Source organism: Lepidochelys kempii, chromosome 3 (genome assembly GCF_965140285.1).
Source record: "Lepidochelys kempii isolate rLepKem1 chromosome 3, rLepKem1.hap1, whole genome shotgun sequence".
In the NCBI taxonomy this organism is placed as follows: Eukaryota; Metazoa; Chordata; order Testudines; family Cheloniidae; genus Lepidochelys; species Lepidochelys kempii.
The window spans coordinates 69,391,567-69,410,820 of NC_136382.1; the positions used below are offsets into that span (position 1 = coordinate 69,391,567).

At 39.1% G+C, this 19,254-nt stretch overlaps 1 protein-coding gene across 4 annotated transcripts in view; it reads right to left on the minus strand.

The window, feature by feature from the left end:
* Window positions 1-19,254, minus strand: part of RNGTT (RNA guanylyltransferase and 5'-phosphatase) — a 436,222-nt gene that overhangs the window by 191,810 nt on the left and 225,158 nt on the right. For all 4 annotated transcript variants that reach the window (XM_073336687.1, XM_073336684.1, XM_073336683.1 and 1 more), the window contains one exon: window positions 11,562-11,630. In XM_073336687.1, coding sequence (XP_073192788.1) covers window positions 11,562-11,630 — 69 coding nt within the window. The remainder of the gene's footprint in view (window positions 1-11,561; window positions 11,631-19,254) is intronic.

Consider the following 19,254-nt stretch of genomic DNA (forward strand, 5'->3'; position numbering starts at 1 on the left):
GTGATTTGGGGTGAAGTTTTTATAATGAAGGATGTTGATAATCTGGTCACTATAACGGAAATAGTGTAAACAATTAATAGGCAATCAAGCATTCCAAGTTACCAGTGAGATTGTGAAGATTAGGGTGGGTGGGTTTAATACAAAAACCGCATGTATTGTTACCTGGGAATGAAAATATAACTGTTTATTCTTTTTCTTGCAAGTAATTTTGTTTCTTGTTGGTGTTGCATATAGAGAAAAGTTATGAGGCTGAAAGGATTCAGTGACACTTTGAGAGCTTATTTAAGACAATGGAGTCAGTTTACTATACAAAATGGTGCGCTTATCTTAGAGGAACAGGGGGCATGTTTTTTTCGGGGGGGGGAGAGAGGGGAGCGGTTTATGCCTCATTCAAACTAAGAGTACAGAAAGGTGTCAAATTGGAATCAGCATGAGCCACTGTAAAAATATCAGAGGACTTAAGAGGTGAAAACAGGCATTTGAAAGAATAAAGATACTGATGCAAACCTCTCATGGGTGCCTAGAAAAAGTGCATCAGATGTCTCGTAAATCTTCACTATTTGTGGCTAACAAACTTTTTTGGGGGGAGCTTTTAGAATAAAATAATCCTGCTACCCCTTTCTCAAGAAGAGCATAATAATGGTGTTAGGCAGCTGGTAAATCAGTTTTGAAGAGGTTGCTACCATGAAGATTAGGTGTTCTCAGACAGACTACAGAGGCCCAATGAGGTTTATGATTTACAAGGCAGATAGCAGAAGTAATTTTACTGATGAGCGGGCACAGGTCACAGAACTGATCCTGACATCTAAGTATAAGAAGCTAGTTTAGAGATTACAGTTTGACTAAACTATTAAAAACACAGGATGTCAAACTGCAAATGTTCAACGAGTGTACAAAATTATAAATAATTTTGCATTCACCCTATAGAACAAATTATTCTAAAAATTCAGAAGTTATATAATAGATGTTAAGGAACTACGAACAATGTATTAGGCTTTTACCCACAAACTACAGGGCAAATTCATTCAGGATCTGGGCCACAAACATGGGGAGACATACCTTTCCAAGAAGCTGTTCACTGGTCAGTTTCACTCCCTCTAATCAGCACTCAGCTTCAGTCACTGCTCTGCCAACCCGTTCCTTGCAGAGGGATCACAGCTGATCAGAGGGAGTTGACCCAGCAGTTTGGTCCTGCATCAGCGGTACTTCAAAAAATGGAGAAGGGAAAGGGAGGCAAGATTACAGAGGAATGACAGGAAAGGAAGGGGAAATTTAAAAGAATGGGAAAAAAGGGAAAAGAAAGCGAAGGGGGAAGAGAAAGAACTGTAAAGGAACAGAACGGAAAGAAGAGAAAAAAATCTGTATTTTGTGTCGCACAGTGCAGCTGTTAGAGGGTAACTGGTATGGGAGAGAATGGGCAAGAGTTACTATGAAACTGCCTACAAAAAGTTTTCAACTGTATACTGGTCAAGAACCTCCATCGCTCTCCCCACATTATTTGTGAAAATGTACAGTCTGTATGTCTGGAAAGGCAGAGAAAAGGGGAGGCTTTACTCATTGACCCTCTGTAGAATCATAGTTCTGTATGACTGGAAGGGGCTTCGATTGGTCATCCAGTCCCCTGCACTGAGGCAGAACTAATTATTATCTACACCATCCGTGAGAGCTGTTTGTCTAAACTGTTCTTAAAAACAGCCAGTGACGGAGATTCCACAGCCTCTATAGGTAATTTGTTCCAGTTCTTAACTACCCTTACAGTGAGAAAGTTCTTCCTAATGTCGAACCTAAATCTCCCTTGCTGCAATTTAAGCCTATTATTTCTTGTTCTGTTCTCAGTTACTAAGGAGAACAAATTTATCACCCTCCTCTTTATAACAACCTTTTATGTACTTGAAGACTGTTATCATGTCCCCTGTCCCTCCCCCAGTATTCTCTTCTCCAGACTAAACAAATCCAATTTTTCAGTCTTTCGTCATAGGTCATATTTTCTAGACCTTAAAGCACTTAGCATACTACAGGCACTACCAGAAATAAATTATTATAATTAAGAAGATCACTGAATTTGTTGTGAATATTTTAAAGGGTAGTGTGACCAAATGGATTAACTAATGTACATAAGCAGGATTCAGGTTTGGTATGCCAGCCCTTTTTTCCCTGCTTTGTACATCAGTATCAAGAGTGTAGATTCATATATTCTAAGGCCAGATGGGACCACTGTGAAATTCTAGTCTGACTTCCTGAATAACTCAAGTCACAGAACTTTCCAGAAATAATTTCTGTTTGAATTAGAGCCTATCTTTTAGAAAACATTCTAGCTTGATTTAAAAATTGCCATTTTTAGAGAATCCACCACAACCCTTGGTAAGCTGCTCTAGTCACTGAACCTTGCTATACTTTTCTCTGCTAGATTGAGGCATCCATTACAACATATTAGTTCCCCATGTAGATACTTACAAATTAGGATCAAGTCACCCCTTAACTTTATCTTTGTTAAGCTAAATAGATTGAGCTCCTTCATTCTATTTCTATAAGGTATGTTTTCCAATCCTTTAATCATTCTCATGGCTTTTCTTTGAACCCCCTCCAATTTATCAGTGTCACCATCCTGACCCAACAGGACTGCAGTCTTCTTTACACTTATAGCCTGCAGGGATCCAAGGTGACTGGCTCTGCACCTGTGCAGGGAACCCTCTGACCTCTGCTGCCACACACTGCTCATTCACTCCCATGACAGTAAGACTGCAGAGGGCTCTGACACCTGATCCATGAAAGCACAAGGTCCCAGGAAAGCAGGCAGGGCGGGCGCTGCATTTCCACTGACTGTTACCCATGAATATTCTGTTTGCCGATTTCAATGTGTCAGCTGAAATTGACATTTACCAATATCTATCTATTTAAAATCATATCCTGCCAAGCCTACCAATGCAGAGGTAAAATAACCTCTCTATTCCTGCTCAAGATTCCCCTTTTTACATATCCAGGGATCACATTGTGGCCATAAGACTGCACTGAAAGCTCACTTCCCAGGACAGGCTCTCCCATCATGTAAGGATGGCCAACTTTCTTTGTTCCTCAGTGTATACATTACTATTTGGCTACATTAATATGCATAGTGTTTGCTTGAGCCCAGATTTCCAAGTGATTCAGATCACTCTTCATCAGTTACCCTCTTCATTATTTGCCACTGCCAATTTTTGAGTCATCTGCAAACTTTACCAGTGATGACCTTTTTTTTTCAAAAAGAAAAGGAGTACTTGTGGCACCTTAGAGACTAACCAATTTATTAGAGCATAAGCTTTCGTGAGCTACAGCTCACTTCCTCAGATGCATATCGTGGAAACTGCAGCAGGCTTTATATATACACAGAGAATATGAAACAATACCTACTCCCACCCCACTGTCCTGCTGTTCATTTGCAAATTGGATACTATTAATTTAGGCTTAAATAGAGACTGGGAGTGGCTAAGTCATCATGCAAGGTAGCCTGTTTCCTCTTGTTTTTTCCTACCACCCCCCCCAGATGTTCTGGTTTAACTTGGATTTAAACTTGAAGAGTGGTCAGTTTGGATGAGCTATTACCAGCAGGAGAGTGAGTTTGTGTGTGTATGGGGGTGGGGGGGGGATGTGAGAACCTGGATTTGTGCAGGAAATAGCCCAACTTGATTGTCATGCACATTGTGTAAAGAGTTGTCACTTTGGATGGGCTATCACCAGCAGGAGAGTGAATTTGTGTGGGGGGGTGGAGGGTGAGAAAACCTGGATTTGTGCTGGAAATGGCCCACCTGATGATCACTTTAGATAAGCTATTACCAGCAGGACAGTGGGGTGGGAGTAGGTATTGTTTCATATTCTCTGTGTATATATAAAGCCTGCTGCAGTTTCCACGATATGCATCTGAGGAAGTGAGCTGTAGCTCACGAAAGCTTATGCTCTAATAAATTGGTTAGTCTCTAAGGTGCCACAAGTACTCCTTTTCTTTTTGTGAATACAGACTAACACGGCTGTTACTCTGAAACCTTTTTTTTTTCAGGTCATAATAATAATAATAAAAATATTAAATTGTGTAGGGGCAGGAACTCCTCCCTGCAGGACCCCACTAGGAATACACCTGTTCAATGATGACACCACATTTACAATTATGTTTTCAGACCTGTCAGTTAGCCAATTTTTAATCCGTTTAATGTGTGCCATGTTATTCTAGTTTTTTAATCAAAATGTCCAGTGGTACCAAGTCCAGTGCCTCACAGAAGTCTAGAATCATAGGTTTAGAATAGACTGCAAGGGTCATCTAGTCTAAATCCCTGCCAAGATGCAGGATTTGTTGGGTCTAAACCAGTGGACGGCTTCCTGCAGCTCCCATTGGCCGGGAACGACGAACCATGGCCACTGGGAGCTGTGGGCAGCCTTGCCTGCAGATAGTCAATGTAAACAAACTGTCTCACAGCCCGCCAGCGGATTACCCCAATGGGCTGTGCGCAGCCCGCAGACTACCCACCACTGGTCTAAACCATCCAAGACAGATGGCTATCCAGCTTTCTTTTGAAAGCCTCCAGCAAAGAAGCTTCCACATCCTCCCTAGGCAATCTGTTCCATTGTCCTACTGTTCTTACAGTTAGGAAGTTTTTCCTGAGATTTAATCTAAATCTGCTATGCTGTAGTTTGAATTTATTGTGTCTTGTCCTGTCCTCTGTGGCAAGCGAAAACAACTTTTCTTCATTTTTTTATGGCAACCTTTCAAGTATTTGAAGACTGCTATCATGTCCCCTCCTTAATCTCCTCTTTTTCAAACTAAACATATCCAGTTCTTTAAGTCTTTGCTCATAAGGCTTGCATTCCATCCCTTTGATCATCTTTGTTGCTTGCCTCTAGATCCTCTCCAGTTTCTCTACATCCTTCCTAAACACTGGTGACCAAAATTGAACACAGTACTCCAGCTGAGGCCTAACTAGCACCAAGTAGAGTGGTACTATCACCTCCTGTGATTTGCATGCTATGCCTCTGTTAATGCAACCTAAAATTGCATTTGCGTTTTTTGCAACAGCATCACATTGCTGACTCATGTTGTGGTTCTGTTCCACCACAACTCCCAGATCCTTCTCAGCAATCTAAGAGGATTACATCAACACTATTACTTTTATGAACCAAGTGTAGTGTGATTTGGTTTTCAGACAGAAGGAGAAAAGAGCAAAGTTGAGTTTTCAGTTAATACTTGGGAACTTAGAGGGAAGCAAAAAAAGTACAGAAAGAAAACGAAAGAAAACAGACCTCATTCTACATAATAAGTACACTAAAGCTGGTCAGAAAAATTTCAACGAAATTTCTTTTTCCATCAGAATTTTCCAATTAATTGAAATCAAACCATTTTACAGAGACTGATTTCAACAAAGATCCAGAAACCAGCCAGGCAGACTGCCTAGAGTCGGGTCTCCAGGGCTTCCAAGGTGTTGGGCTCTGGGACAGCTCACTTGGAGGGCTTCCCCAGAGCTGGGACACCGTTCCCCTTTATAGAGAATATCAAATGTTTTGGTTTTCATTCTGAATCAGAATTAAACCAAATTTTTAAATATCAAACTCCTTCACAAAACAGAATACCTTTCTCCACCCGCCTCTATTCTCAACATCAGCATTTCCTGAAGCTAGTAGTAGTGTCTACACATGCATGAGACTACCTCCCTGGTATTTAATAAAAAACACAGAGCACAAGAACAAATGCTTTGAATAGACTACCTTTAAATAGAAAGAATTCTTCCCCACGGTAACAGAAATTGAACATTGCAACTTTGGAGACTGTGGCCTCTGTTTCCCCAACACAGAAAGCCAGGCTTTGAAGACGATCCAATGTGAAGGGTGCCTACTGGTAGAATCTTTCAGCTAGAGAAGTGGGTGGCTATAGAGGAGTAGCACCACCTAGGGGGAGGACACAGGGAGGAAGCTGGCTGGTGGTTACTTCTGGCAGCATGCAATGCTCCTCCCCTGTTCCCAACCCAACCTTGGTAAAAATTAAAAATGGTATGCCGGCAATGAGGAATCTCCCCCACATGTGGAGGAGAGAAGACATGAACCCTCCAAAGCTGGGAGGTTCAGGACCACCACTCCCAAGAGAAAAAGAAGGGCAATGGTGGTCGGTGACTCCTTCTAAGGGGGGTGGAAGCATCATGTCAGAACAAATCATGTCAAACCAACCTAATTCTTTGACACGGAAGGAGGAAGCTGTAGATGTGATACAGCTCGACTTTAGTAAGGCTTTTGATACTGTCTCACATGCCCTTCTCACAAACACACAACAGAAACACAGTCTAGATTAACCTACCATATGGTGGGTGCATAACTGGTTGGAAACCATACTCGGAAACTAGTTATGAGTGGTTTACAATCAAGCTGGAAGGGCATATTGAATGGAGTCCCAGAGGGATCTGTCCTGGATCTGGTTCTGTTCAATATCTTCAACAATGATTTAGATAATGGCATAGAGAGTACACTTATAAAGTTTGCAGATGATACCAAGCTGCAAGCATTTGGGAGTACAGGATTAGAATGTAACAAACTGGAGAAATGGATTGAAATAAACAGGATGAAATTCAGTAAGGATAAATGCAAAGTTCTACACTTAGGAAGCAATAATCAATTCCGCAACTACAAAATGGGAATTACTGCCTAGGAAGGAGTACTATAGAAAAGGATCTGAAAGTTATAGTGCAGGTGTGGGCAAACTTTTTGGGCCAAGGGCCACATCTAGGTGGGGAAATTGTATGCAGGACCAGGGCAGGGGGTTGGGGTGCAGGAGGGAGTGCAGGTTGTGGGAGGGGGTGCGGTGTGCAGGAATGGGCTCAGGGCAAGTGATTGGGGCAGAGAGGGGTGCAGGAGGGGTGTGGACTGCTGGAGGGAGCTCAGGGCTGGGGGTTTAGGTGCACGGGGGTGCAGGGTGCAGAAGGGTGCTCAGGGCAGGAGGCTGGGGTGCACAGGGCTGCAGGGTGCAGCAGGGGGCTCAGGGCAGGGGGTTGGGGTGCAGCAGGGGGCTCAGGGAAGGGGGTTGGGGTACAGGAGGGGTGCGAAGTGCAGGCACGGGGCTTAGGGCAGGGGTTTGGGGGTGCAGAAGGGGTTCGAGATCCAGCCCGGCGCCGCTTACCTAAAGTGGCTCTGGGGTGGCAGCAGCATGCACCGGGGCCAGGGCATGCTCCCTGCATGCCTGCCCTGGCCCCACACCGCACCGCTCCAGGAAGCGGCTGGCACCATGACCCTGCGCAGCCCCTGGGGATGCGGGTGGGGGTAACAGGGCTCCGCGCGCTGCCCTTGCCAGGCCTCCAGGTACCTCCCCCAAAGCTCCCATTGGCCACGGTTCCCCGTTCCCAGCCAATGGGAGCTGCGGGGGGTCTTGCCTGGAGGCAAGGGCAATGCACAGAGCCCTCTGCCAGCCCCCACCTTGGGCCCCAGGGACGTGGTACCAGCCGCTTCTGAAAGTGGCGCAGGGCCTGCAGCACTACGGGGGGCAGGCCCACAGGCCGGATCCAAAGCCCTGAAGGGCCGGATCCGATAGTTTGCCCACCCGTCATAGTGGATCATAAACTAAATAAGAGTTAACAATGTAATACTGTAACAAATAAAAGCAAACACCATTCTGAGATGTATTACCAGGTTTGTTGTAAGCAAGACATGAAAGTAATTCTTCCACTCTACTGAGCATTGATAAGGCCTCATCTGGAATATTGTGACCAGTTCTGGGCATCACGTTTCAGGAAAGGTGGATAAACCGGAGAAAGTCCAGAGGAGAGAAACAAAAATGATTAAAGGTCTAGAAAACATGACCTATGAGGGAAGACTGAAAAAACTGAGTTTGTTTAGTCTGGAGAAGAGAAGACTGAACAGGGACATGATAACAGTCTTCAAGTATCTAAAAGGTTGTTATAAATAGGAGGCAGATAAATTCTTGCCTTGTCCTCAGTGGTTAAGGAGAACAAACAATGAGCTTAAATAGCAGCAAGGGAGGTTTAGGTTGGACTTTAGGAAAAACCTCTAAGGGGAGTTACGCACTGGAACAAATTGCCTAGGGAGCTTGTAGAATCTCCATCACTGGGGGTTTTTAAGAACAGGTTAGACAAACAGCTCTCAGAGATGGTCTAGAAATACTTAGTCCTGCTTCAGTGCAGGCGACTGGACTAGATGACCTATCAAGGCCCCTTCCAGTCCTACATTTCTGATTCTATAATTAGACAGGGATTTAGCACAATAAGACCCAGGGTACAAGTGTAATCTAAAAAAATATTACAACAGAATACAGAGTTTTATATAATTATATTAAATTTGTTGAAAATGCCTCTTCTAATCCCTCCATCTATCCAGGGGCTCCACCCCTTCCTGGCTTTCTTTGCCCCCATTCTGACATTCTCTCCAAACCTGCTCTATCTCCTATTCTCCTTCCCCCACAATAATTATAATCTGGGCTTCATTCTTCCAAAGCTATTCCTTAACTCCACCTGCTTCTTCAACTACCTCCCCATCTCTCTTCTTTCCTTCATTTACAAACATTGCTGCAAGTTCCTCTTTTCCAACTACACCTTGGATCCTCTCCAATATGGCTTCAAGCACCTTCAGTTGATTGAAACAACTCTCATTAAGGGTTCTAATGATCTCTCTCTGACTAAATCTCAGGGCCTCTCCTCCATCTACCAAGATGCCTGCTCCTTCCGCTACCATTCACCTGTCTTTATCTTCTTAGACTGAAAATAGCAAGGACTGTATCTTCCTCTGTATTTGGAAAACATCTAAAACATTGTTAGTACTACTGCAAACTTAAGAATAAAAAGATAAGAAAATTCAATTTAATATTCTCAACGTGTCTTCACTGCACTCTGTTACTTTTAAACATTGCTGCTATGCAATAAAGTCTCCCACTTTCTAAAACATACATAATACATAAGAACAGAGGATTAGCAACCTCAAACAACAATTCCCGGGCTTTCAGTTTAAGTAAGCCTATTTTATTTTTGTTGTCTAATATTCCTACATTCATAATATTTCCTTTTGAAAGAATACTTTGGTTCATCCTTTAAATTATCTCAACTTAAGCTACAAAATACACTGAGAAAATTACACATTGCTCAATCTAAAAATAAGTGATTAACAATAGTTGAACAAAACTAAGTTTAATAAATCCTGAAACAATATATACTGAAATTTGATCAATAATTGCACTATGAAAGTCTCACCAATATTTTAAAATAAAAAGTAATTAAGAGCATTTTATACATCTCATGAAGCTTTTATTCAGTTACAAACTACCCTATGTGCTAAATCAGAAAGCAGAAATTCTAAAAATGCACTAATGTTATAGGCACTTATTTCCTGCAACAAAATGAAAGACTAGGGATACTCTCCTAGACAATTCTACTACGATAGAAAAGGCTGTGATAAATAAAGTTATGTAACCAGAGTTACATGAATTCTTCGATTCAATGCAAACCTTTGGAACCTTTTTTCCCCATTATTTTACATTATAATAATATTCTGTGGTGTTATCAAGACCATAGTGAACTATGAATTTTGTTCTACAGGCTCAGTAAAGTAGTTCATAGTCTGTTTTTTTTTTTTTAAACTTACAACTCTGCCACAGCAAAACAAAAAAAGGCCAAGTCAGTCACTTGTTTGTGTTTAGCTGCTGCAGAACCAGCAGAGAAGAGCACAGGTTAGTCCTATTCCTAGAGCTGGACTGACATCACCAACAATAATGCTTACAAGTAAGGAAGTAAGATAAAGAGAGCTCTTTGCTTTGTGGGTGAGTAGAAAGATACTGTTTACCAAAATGGAAAGAGATCATATCAGGAAATTATGCTATTTCATTGTTTTCAAAAGAGATTTATTTTAATAGTTAAGAAAGCACACTAGCATTCCAGCAAACCATTTCTATCAACTTGCATTGTATTGAGAATTAGTAAGTCAACTGCAGCCCTGGTGGGTGAAAGAGGGAAGTATACCATTACTTCCCTTTTCTTCATCTTTTCCAGTCTGAGCACTAGCCATTTGTATTGTTTTGCTCATTGTTAAGAACAGTTAACTGACAGATCTATCTATTAATTTAGACTTAAATAGAGACTGGGAGTGGCTAAGTCATTATGCAAGGTAGCCTATTTCCTCTTGTTTTTTCCTACCCCCCCCCCCCCCAGATGTTCTGGTTTAACTTGGATTTAAACTTGGAGAGTGGTCAGTTTGGATGAGCTATTACCAGCAGGAGAGTGAGTTTGTGTGTGTATGGGGGTGGGGGGGATGTGAGAAAACCTGGATTTGTGCAGGAAATAGCCCAACTTGATTATCATGCACATTGTGTAAAGAGTTGTCACTTTGGATGGGCTATCACCAGCAGGAGAGTGAATTTGTGTGGGGGGGTGGAAGGTGAGAAAACCTGGATTTGTGCTGGAAATGGCCCAACCTGATGATCACTTTAGATAAGCTATTACCAGCAGGACAGTGGGGTGGGAGGAGGTATTGTTTCATATTCTCTGTGTATATATAAAGTCTGCTGCAGTTTCCATGGTATGCATCCGATGAAGTGAGCTGTAGCTCACGAAAGCTCATGCTCAAATAAATTGGTTAGTCTCTAAGGTGCCACAAGTACTCCTTTTCTTTTTGCAATCTATCTGTAGTTCTCTCAGGAAGCTTTTTGATGCACCCCAATCTTTACTCAGTTCTTAGAGAAGATTCACACATGTATCATATTATGCAAATTTTTTAAAGTCAATTTTCACTTAAAATGCTATGCATTGTACAAATTTTACCAAATTTTAACATAGCAGCACTTAAAATTTCCCAGAGGAAACCAACTATATTGAATACTCAGCCTTTGTTCCGAAGTAACTGATACAGAAAGATCTCATGCTTTTTTCTACTCATACAGAAAGATCTCATACTTTACGGCCTAGTTTGCAAAAGTGACAAATAGTAGCAGCTGTGTAAAGTCACTGAATACCAACTTGTACTTAATCTGTCTACTATCACTGTGGTTCCAGTGCTTGGTCACAGATCAATGCTTCAACAATCCACAGGCTCCATAAAAACAAGAACTGAATGAGGGGGAACTGCTTACCTATTTATTATTTTGGTCATTGTACCAAACTGCACACATGAATGACACATAGCAACCTCCTCCTCTGACTAAATTCCTGTTAATGGTTCCAAAGACACACAGAACACAGCATACAGACTCCAATCAGTTCTGTAATGGCAATTTTATTAAGAACCAAGAGAAACAGAAATAACAGTGTATCTACAGTAGTGACTAATTTGTGATGAAAGAGGTGCCAAGGCTCAAGCAATTTTTTTACTTTCATAAATGACACAGCAAACCCGGAGGTGCCGGGGCTATGAACTGCCAATCCTAGAGATGCTGGGGTTCAGCCCTGGCAAGCCCTGATAAATTAAGCAGTGATCAACAGTAATTCCACCAAAGCAAAGACTTCTTGATGGTGAAAAATGTTCATTAGTAGCAGATGGTGAAAAAAATTTCATTAGCACAAGTGAAGGAATGTAACTGGAAGTTTTCAATCCCAAAATTAAGTTCCATTGCAACTTACGCCTGTAGGCTGAAAAATCAGTCCATCCACTTCATGACTGACTTCTCTGGCAAAACTTCCTTCAAGAAGCTGTAAAAGAAAAACAAAACAAAAATAATATTTCCAGTATAGAGGAAAGTGTTTCATTTGCAAGATTCCACATTGATAAAAGTTCCATAGTACTTCAGTAACCACTTTTTAAAATAACTAGATTACCATTTAAAGCTTGGGTTCAGAATCTGGGCAACATGAAAAATACAAAGAAAAAACAGACCTGGTGGAATTAAATTAACATATTTACAAATAATACGCCGACAAAAGTAGCACGCATGCCTCAAGATATTATACCAGTTTGAGAAAAACATTAGGGTTAGAAAAAGGATGTTTGGAAAACATGATGATTCTATATACTTCAGAAAAGTACTGGTAACACAAAAGCTGTTCAAGTATGGGACAAGATAGGCTTCCACAAAAATGCAATTAATAACAGTTGCTATTTTAAACATATGAAATATTACTTTTTTAAGATTACATTATATTTGAAAATAAAACAAAACTTCTAGTGATTATATACAAAGCTTTTGTAAAGCAGAATTCTTAACTTCCATATCCCAGTAAAAACTATTGCACTAATTAAAGTCATGATCTGAATTAATATGCTGTTACATATCAAGCAGAGTTTGACTTCTGTTGAGGTGAACATCTAGATTTATCTACCTGAGAGAAATATTTACCAAGCCAAACAAAGGGGTCAGTATTTATGTCAAGTGACCACATATCTTAATGTGTACCTAAATATGAAGTCTCTGGGAACAAATGACTTCATGGAAGCTGTGAGTAACCAGAAATTCTGAAAATCAGGCCAGTTATATAGGTATCTAAATAATATTTATTAATTATAATCTTGACTTCTCTATACTCATCTAAAGCTGTGGGCTCCCTTGGCAATGTTTGAAAAATAAATTAACAGATCAGTCAGTTACCTCAAGATCAAATAAAATAGCAAAAACAGATATATAAAACACAAAAATGTAACTAACTTTAGGAAATTTTGAAAATTTTGGCCCAGTAGTGCCTCTCTCGGAATGATCCCATTTAAATGACAGGGACTACTCAGTAACTAAGCTACTACTTAAGGTGAATAAGTGTATCAGAATCCAGCCCTGAGTAAGGAATTAATTTTAAAAGCATGAAAAGTTACCAAAGATTTGTGTCTAACAGTAGATATAATGCTACACAGCAGTGTAGCTCAACACACCATAAATAATCAGAATGCTAGTGTCCCACCTGAGAAAAAAAATTGTTTCAACTTGTGGCTGATTGTATGTGATAACTGCATGTGATAATTTACTTTTTTTTTTTTTTGCCAGACATACACATTTTATTTTAAACACAAATATGGTACTTGAAACATTTATCTTCACTCTATAAAGAACAAAATATAAGAAGCATCATTCATTATTGCTTTCATTATTCAGTTTTTAGAAATAATTTTATTAAAAACATTTTAAAATAGTTCTCAGATGTGATAAAGAACTTAATTTTCAGTATAGTACTGGATGCTGAGTTGAAAACGATCCACTGAGTTGTTAATTTTCAGTGCTGTAGGATCCACATTTAAAATCTGAAGTCCTAGCACGTACTCAGATAATCGTATAGTTTGAATGTCTGAAATTTGCAACAGAAACTCATGACCAGCAGCTATTAAAATGATTGAGTTTTTTTAAATCTTCAGAGCTCGACTGGCACATGAAAATCCCAGTATTTAGGAAAAAAACATATTAAAAATCTGGAATATTTACTAGATATTGTTCAAAATTAAAAATAATTGTTCCTGCATTTCAAAGTAAATTGTAATGAGTCACTGGTAATCTTTGCTCTAGCTGACCAACGTAACACATTGGAGATTGTGTTAAAAAAACACTCTTGATAAAGTATTTTTCTGCACTGCTGACTCTTTCAGGTTATGCATGAAATCTTTAATCGGGATTGTTTTTCATGTTGCTGTCTGCCCCAGACCTGATCTTTGTATAAATTAAATTAAAAAAAAAAGTTAGGATAAGGAAGTATCACAACTGAGTTTAAAAAAACCCAGCAAAACCAGAAAACCCAAATTTTATCATATTAAGAATGTGTTTAATGCTTTCTTATATTCAAATAATTTGGAAAAGCACTGCTTCTCTAAAATTACCAATCCCATTGGATTAGCTCCCTTAGGTCCTTGGCTGCCCAATTTGATCAGGTAGAAACTCTTGTAGACTTGAACTTAGACTCTCCTCAACTTTTGAGGCATCTAAAGATGCACTTTGCATGTACCTCAGTCAGGTACATATACTGCACCCTATTCACATGTTCAAATGTCAATCCCTTTCTGGACAGAACTGTTGGAGGATCTGCCTTGGGACCATCATTGGTTTGCTGACCACAAAAATTGGCAGGGGCTACAGGAGCACATGTAGTCCTGGAAGCTACTTATTTTCTAAAAACTGATTAGATTTCAAGTTTCCCTTTACTTTTTGCATTTGACAGCGCTGTGTATATAATTAATTACACCTCTCAGTATACTACACCCAGTGATCGCCACACTCCTGCATTAAGCCCTACTGACTAACCCCACATGATGATAAGAGTGCTTAGAGTGGCCCTCTCTTAAGAGAAGTTTTTCTTATGCGCAAAGATAAAATAGGCTTGTCTTTCTGACATCTCCTCATGGAGGTCCAGCCATCAGCTTCAACACCACATGTGCAGAACAGAGCTCTTGATCTTTCCTCCATCTGTCAGTCACCATGGACATCACTATCCCCACATCAGTCAGGCCCATAACCTGGCCCTTAGTTTTTCAGCCATTTTTCTAGATCACCATGTCCAGGCCATACCAAGATCTGGTCTTTCCTCTCTATCTATATAGTTAAAACTGCTACCCAGGTCTTCATCTTCTCAAGTCTCAATTACTGCAACCTCCTCCTCTCTGTCCTTTTCAAATCCCACCTGGTCCCATTTATACCCATTCAAAATGCTGCTACGGAGAGAATTTCCTAACTCATCACTTCAACCATATCTTCCCTCTCTTTGCATCTGTCAACTGTCTCCTTGCTTGTCCACCACATCAAACAACTTGTCCTCAACTTTGAAGGCCCTTCATGGCCTATCCCCACCCTACTTATCATGTGCTATCAAGATATCTACTCCTGCCTCTGCTCTGCAAATGACTCTAGACTTCATCACCCAATACCAAATTTAAAAACTAGTACCTTTAAGTCTTCTATCATGCCATCCCTTACAGAGGAGGTTGCTGTAAGCATCCACAATGTGACCTCATTGTCCTCCTTCAAATCCAACCTTAAAACTTTCCTTTCCCTTGATGCCCACTCCTCACTCTATACGAAGCATAAAGACCCCCTGAATCCCTGCTTGGCGCTTAACTTTCAAAATGTCAAATCTGAACTTCCTTGGTTTTGCTGAATGATATCATGGGGATTTCATGAATGTGTATTGTGAAATCTCCACCTTAACTGAAGGGACAAGGACGTTGAATCTTCAGCAAAAATATGCTCTCTCTCAAGTGTTCATTAGGCACTGAATTTAAATAGGGGGTCAAAAACCAAGAACAATTCTGTTAACAATTGATGACAATCCCTCATTACTCATGTCATAATTTCTCAAATTTTACAGTTATCAGAATCTTTCAGTATAATATTCCCAATATGAGAGAGAGAGAGAGAGAGAGAGAGAGAGAGAGAGAGAGAGAGAGAGAGACCTGTGAGAACATTAATACCACACTAAGAAGCAAAAAAGGGATTTCCCTCCTCCCTTCCAAAGGTCACCTTTAAGAACCTTGTGGTCTCTGCTGATGAAACTCAAAAAAAATAACTTCTCCCCTTCTTACCATACCTGTTAGTTTTTCTGTCACTTGGTCAATCAGTAGAGACCTATAAATAATGGACATTTGTCCTGTGAGTTGTGGAAGCAGCAGACTAGTTAGGGAGTTATTTCATCTTTTCGTCCAATATGGGAAGCTAAGTTGTGAAGCAAAAAGAGCAACAGGTCGTTTTTCTTGCCTACTACTACCATGATAGAAAATGCCTTACAATTTATTCTGATTGACCAAACCCCAGAAGACAAACTAACAGATAAGAGATAAAGGTTTATTAAGTAAAGTAGTCTTAGTGTGGCTGGATTACAAGGGTTTTGCCATGAGACTTTTATGTTATGCTGAGAGTGCTTGTATATTGCAGAATTTGAAAAAATGTCTAAAACATTTTTATGTTTTAAGCATGTTTATGTTCATGCTTTTATGTTTTAAGAAGATTCTAAAATCAGTGGCATGAACAAAAAAAGACTGCTTGAATTATGAGTAAACTTATATTACTTTTTCACTACCAAAATTTTAATATACGTTTTTAGTTGTACAAACTTCTAATTGTAGATACGCAATATTCATCTTGAAATCAGCCTCCTATCTTCCTGTTTAATTTACCAAACATGTTAACATTTCTAATTAACTTGAACAGTATAATCTATTTAATCGGCACCATGATAAATGGCACACCTGCTTAACTGGGATGACTGCCAGGGAACAAATAAAATGCAATGCATTTCAAAGATGCTTTGTGCAAAAAAGATAAATGATGCACACAATCCAGCTTTGCTGGTAAGCTATTCTTAGTAGTTTACTGGTATGAATTTCTACCCGTGAAGCCCTTGACTCACTGCAGGTAGTTTCCTGCTCTACAGTGAACACTAAAAGAGGACATATTTCCTCCATATGGTTTATTATTTTAATCATTTTCTATTATTCTTATTTTAAAAAGCAATTCATGAATAAAAATAATTGTTCCAGCTAATATGAAAATCCTGGCTTTTGATTTGCTGAAAACAACTGTTTAAAATGTACAAATCATGTGCAGACTTGGCGGAAATTGATTTTAATTTTTGTACAATCTCAAGGAATATCATCAAATGTTTACTTGAGCATTTTTTCTATTTATTGATTTATATTTTCACTCACTGTTGCAGGAAATTATGGGAGTTGGTCAGACAATTATTGAATGACAGAATGAGATTCAAATAGTGAAACCTTTATAAACTGTTAGAACACAAATTTTCAACATCACATGTAAAAATATACAAAGTAAACATCCTTAAACCAACAAATCATACCTCTTTTTTCTGTTCATTGACTAGTCCACTTGTAACAACGCTAATTCAAATGGTTAAATCACTGCACTAGGCCTTACTTTGCCTATCTGTAAATTTTAATCATCAGTGGAAATATTTTTTCATCAGTTTGCGTGCGCGCAGTGAAATTGATGTTTACCGACATTTATCAATAAAAATAAATCCTTCCAAGCATAGTCATGTGACAAGAAGACTTCTGTTTAAAAAAAGATTTCTCTTAAAAAAATATTGTGATCTGGAGCAATATTATTTAATCAGTTTGCAAACATAAATGTTACGGCCTGATTTTGATGAAACTATCTCTCAGCCAGTGGGACAGTGTTTCCTGAATAGTGAAAAGTTGAATGATCAGCTTTCTGGGCCCCTATTTCTTCTTTGGAATTTAAAAAAAAATATCTGACGACGACAGCCAGAGGCAGACGCACACATTCTCTTTATTCTCCTAGAGGATGTTTTGGTGGATAAAGCATTCCAATCAACACAATTTCTAATCAATGGTTTGGTAGCTCTAGGGCAAGGCACCCAATTCTTGTGGATTTTCAGAGGTAATTTCATATGAGAGAGAGATACAGGAGTTTGAAACTTCCAGTCCATGCTCAGACAAATTCCTCTCCTGTCTCTTCCTTGCACACTTTAAAAATATATTACGAAACTGTAGATTTCTACAAGAAATCTGCTGCGTATGAAATATTTATTAGCTTATTTGTACTAAGCAGTGATTTTCTATAAAATAATCTAACGGAAGCACCATAACCAAGATTTTATGAGTAATGTGTTAAATTACATTATGTAACAATCTCTCTTAACTACTTAGCTATTTTGCTTAAAGTTCTGATGCAAAGCATCAGAAAATAATTTTTTTTCCAGCAAATACCAATGATTGCTATGAATTAAACTCAAAGAGTTTATTATATGGAAAATTTCATTTTGCATTTCATTAGGAGAGACAAATATGCATCTGTGATTTTCCCAATCAATTTCAAAACTGCTGTAGGCTAACTTAATTCAGTTTTAACCCAAGCTCATATCAATTCTTCATGTACCAACCCTTAGGTATTATACCAAAGCCAAGTTCAAATTGCTCATCTATTTTTTTTCTTTTTCTTCATAATGAAATACGTTTGTTCAAAAGTATTAGAGGTAAAGCTATTACCTCACCTACACCTTGTCTCATGCAAATAAGTAACATTTTCATTAGCTATATCAGTTGCATATTGTTTGTGAGGCCTTAGGTTGTGAGAACATTATATATGTTAACTGTATGCAACCAAAAACAATACACATTAATAAAAACAATCAAACATTTCAGAAATTATCAGATACTATGATGGGCACCCTAGAAATACCGTAGACAGACTAGATTCCCAAGTTAAAAAAAAATAGCCATAACTCTGAATTTCCTGAGTATCTAATGTTTGGTTGGGGATAATTACAACATCCTTGTAATATTCTGACCCTTAATTTACTAATACAAAGTCTCAACCTTAACTTCATCTTAACAGTTTGTTGGCTGGGAATTACTTTGACTTTTACAAAAATATTACATTTCATTCATAAAAACTCATTAGTAAAACTGAAGAGAGTGCTACTGAACAATATTTCTAATTATCTGAAGACATGTAGCAACAACTTTAAATCACCTTTTAATCTTAACTTTTAATAGCTATTCGCCAGTACATAGTGCTTAATTTGTACCAGGGCTTGCCAGGTCTGAGCCCTGGCTCCTCTAGGATTGGCAATTCAGAACCCCAGCATCTCTGGGCTTGATGCATCATTTATGAAAGTAAAAAAATTGTTTGAGCTCCGGCACCTATTTCATTACAAATTAAGCACTGCCAGTAAACTACCACAGCTCAAAGTAGCCAGTGTCCCAGCCAGTTAAACTGGGTTTAGGGGTGATCAGATCAACAGCACAGTACAAAGCAACCAAGCTTCATGTAATTTACAGCTGTCTTACTAATTTAGAGGAGTGTGTTACATGAAATGAGGAACAGAGCTTTTCCGGCTCCTCCATTCCAGTTTATCTGCTTTTTAAGGACACCCTTATGTGCTTTCCCCTAACAGTACATAGCGGAGCCAAGGCAGTGCCAAGGGGAGCCTTTCATGCACTGATGCCCACACTAGCATGCAACCAATGAATCTTTAGAAGGCAGTGACACCTGAGCCAAGCAACCTATCAATAACACAGGTTTAGCCTCCCTCAGACTTGATTTGCGATCAAATTATCTTAGAAGAAAAGTTAGTTGAGTTATAGCTTATATAAAATCATGTAAACATAATATTCAGGAGTTATCTGAGTTATTCACCTGACCAGGTCTGCAACCTACGTAATCAGAACAATTAAATACAAGTCATTAATCATTAGCTTAATTACAACCTAATTACTTCAAATATAGCCCATGCTATATTTTTAGCTATAAATTTGAAGAGTCAGCGTAATTCCATTATTAAAAATAATTTGAGACAAAGAAATAATGACAACTGATACATTTCTTAAATGATCTAGCATCTGATTTTAACTAATAGATTTACTTGT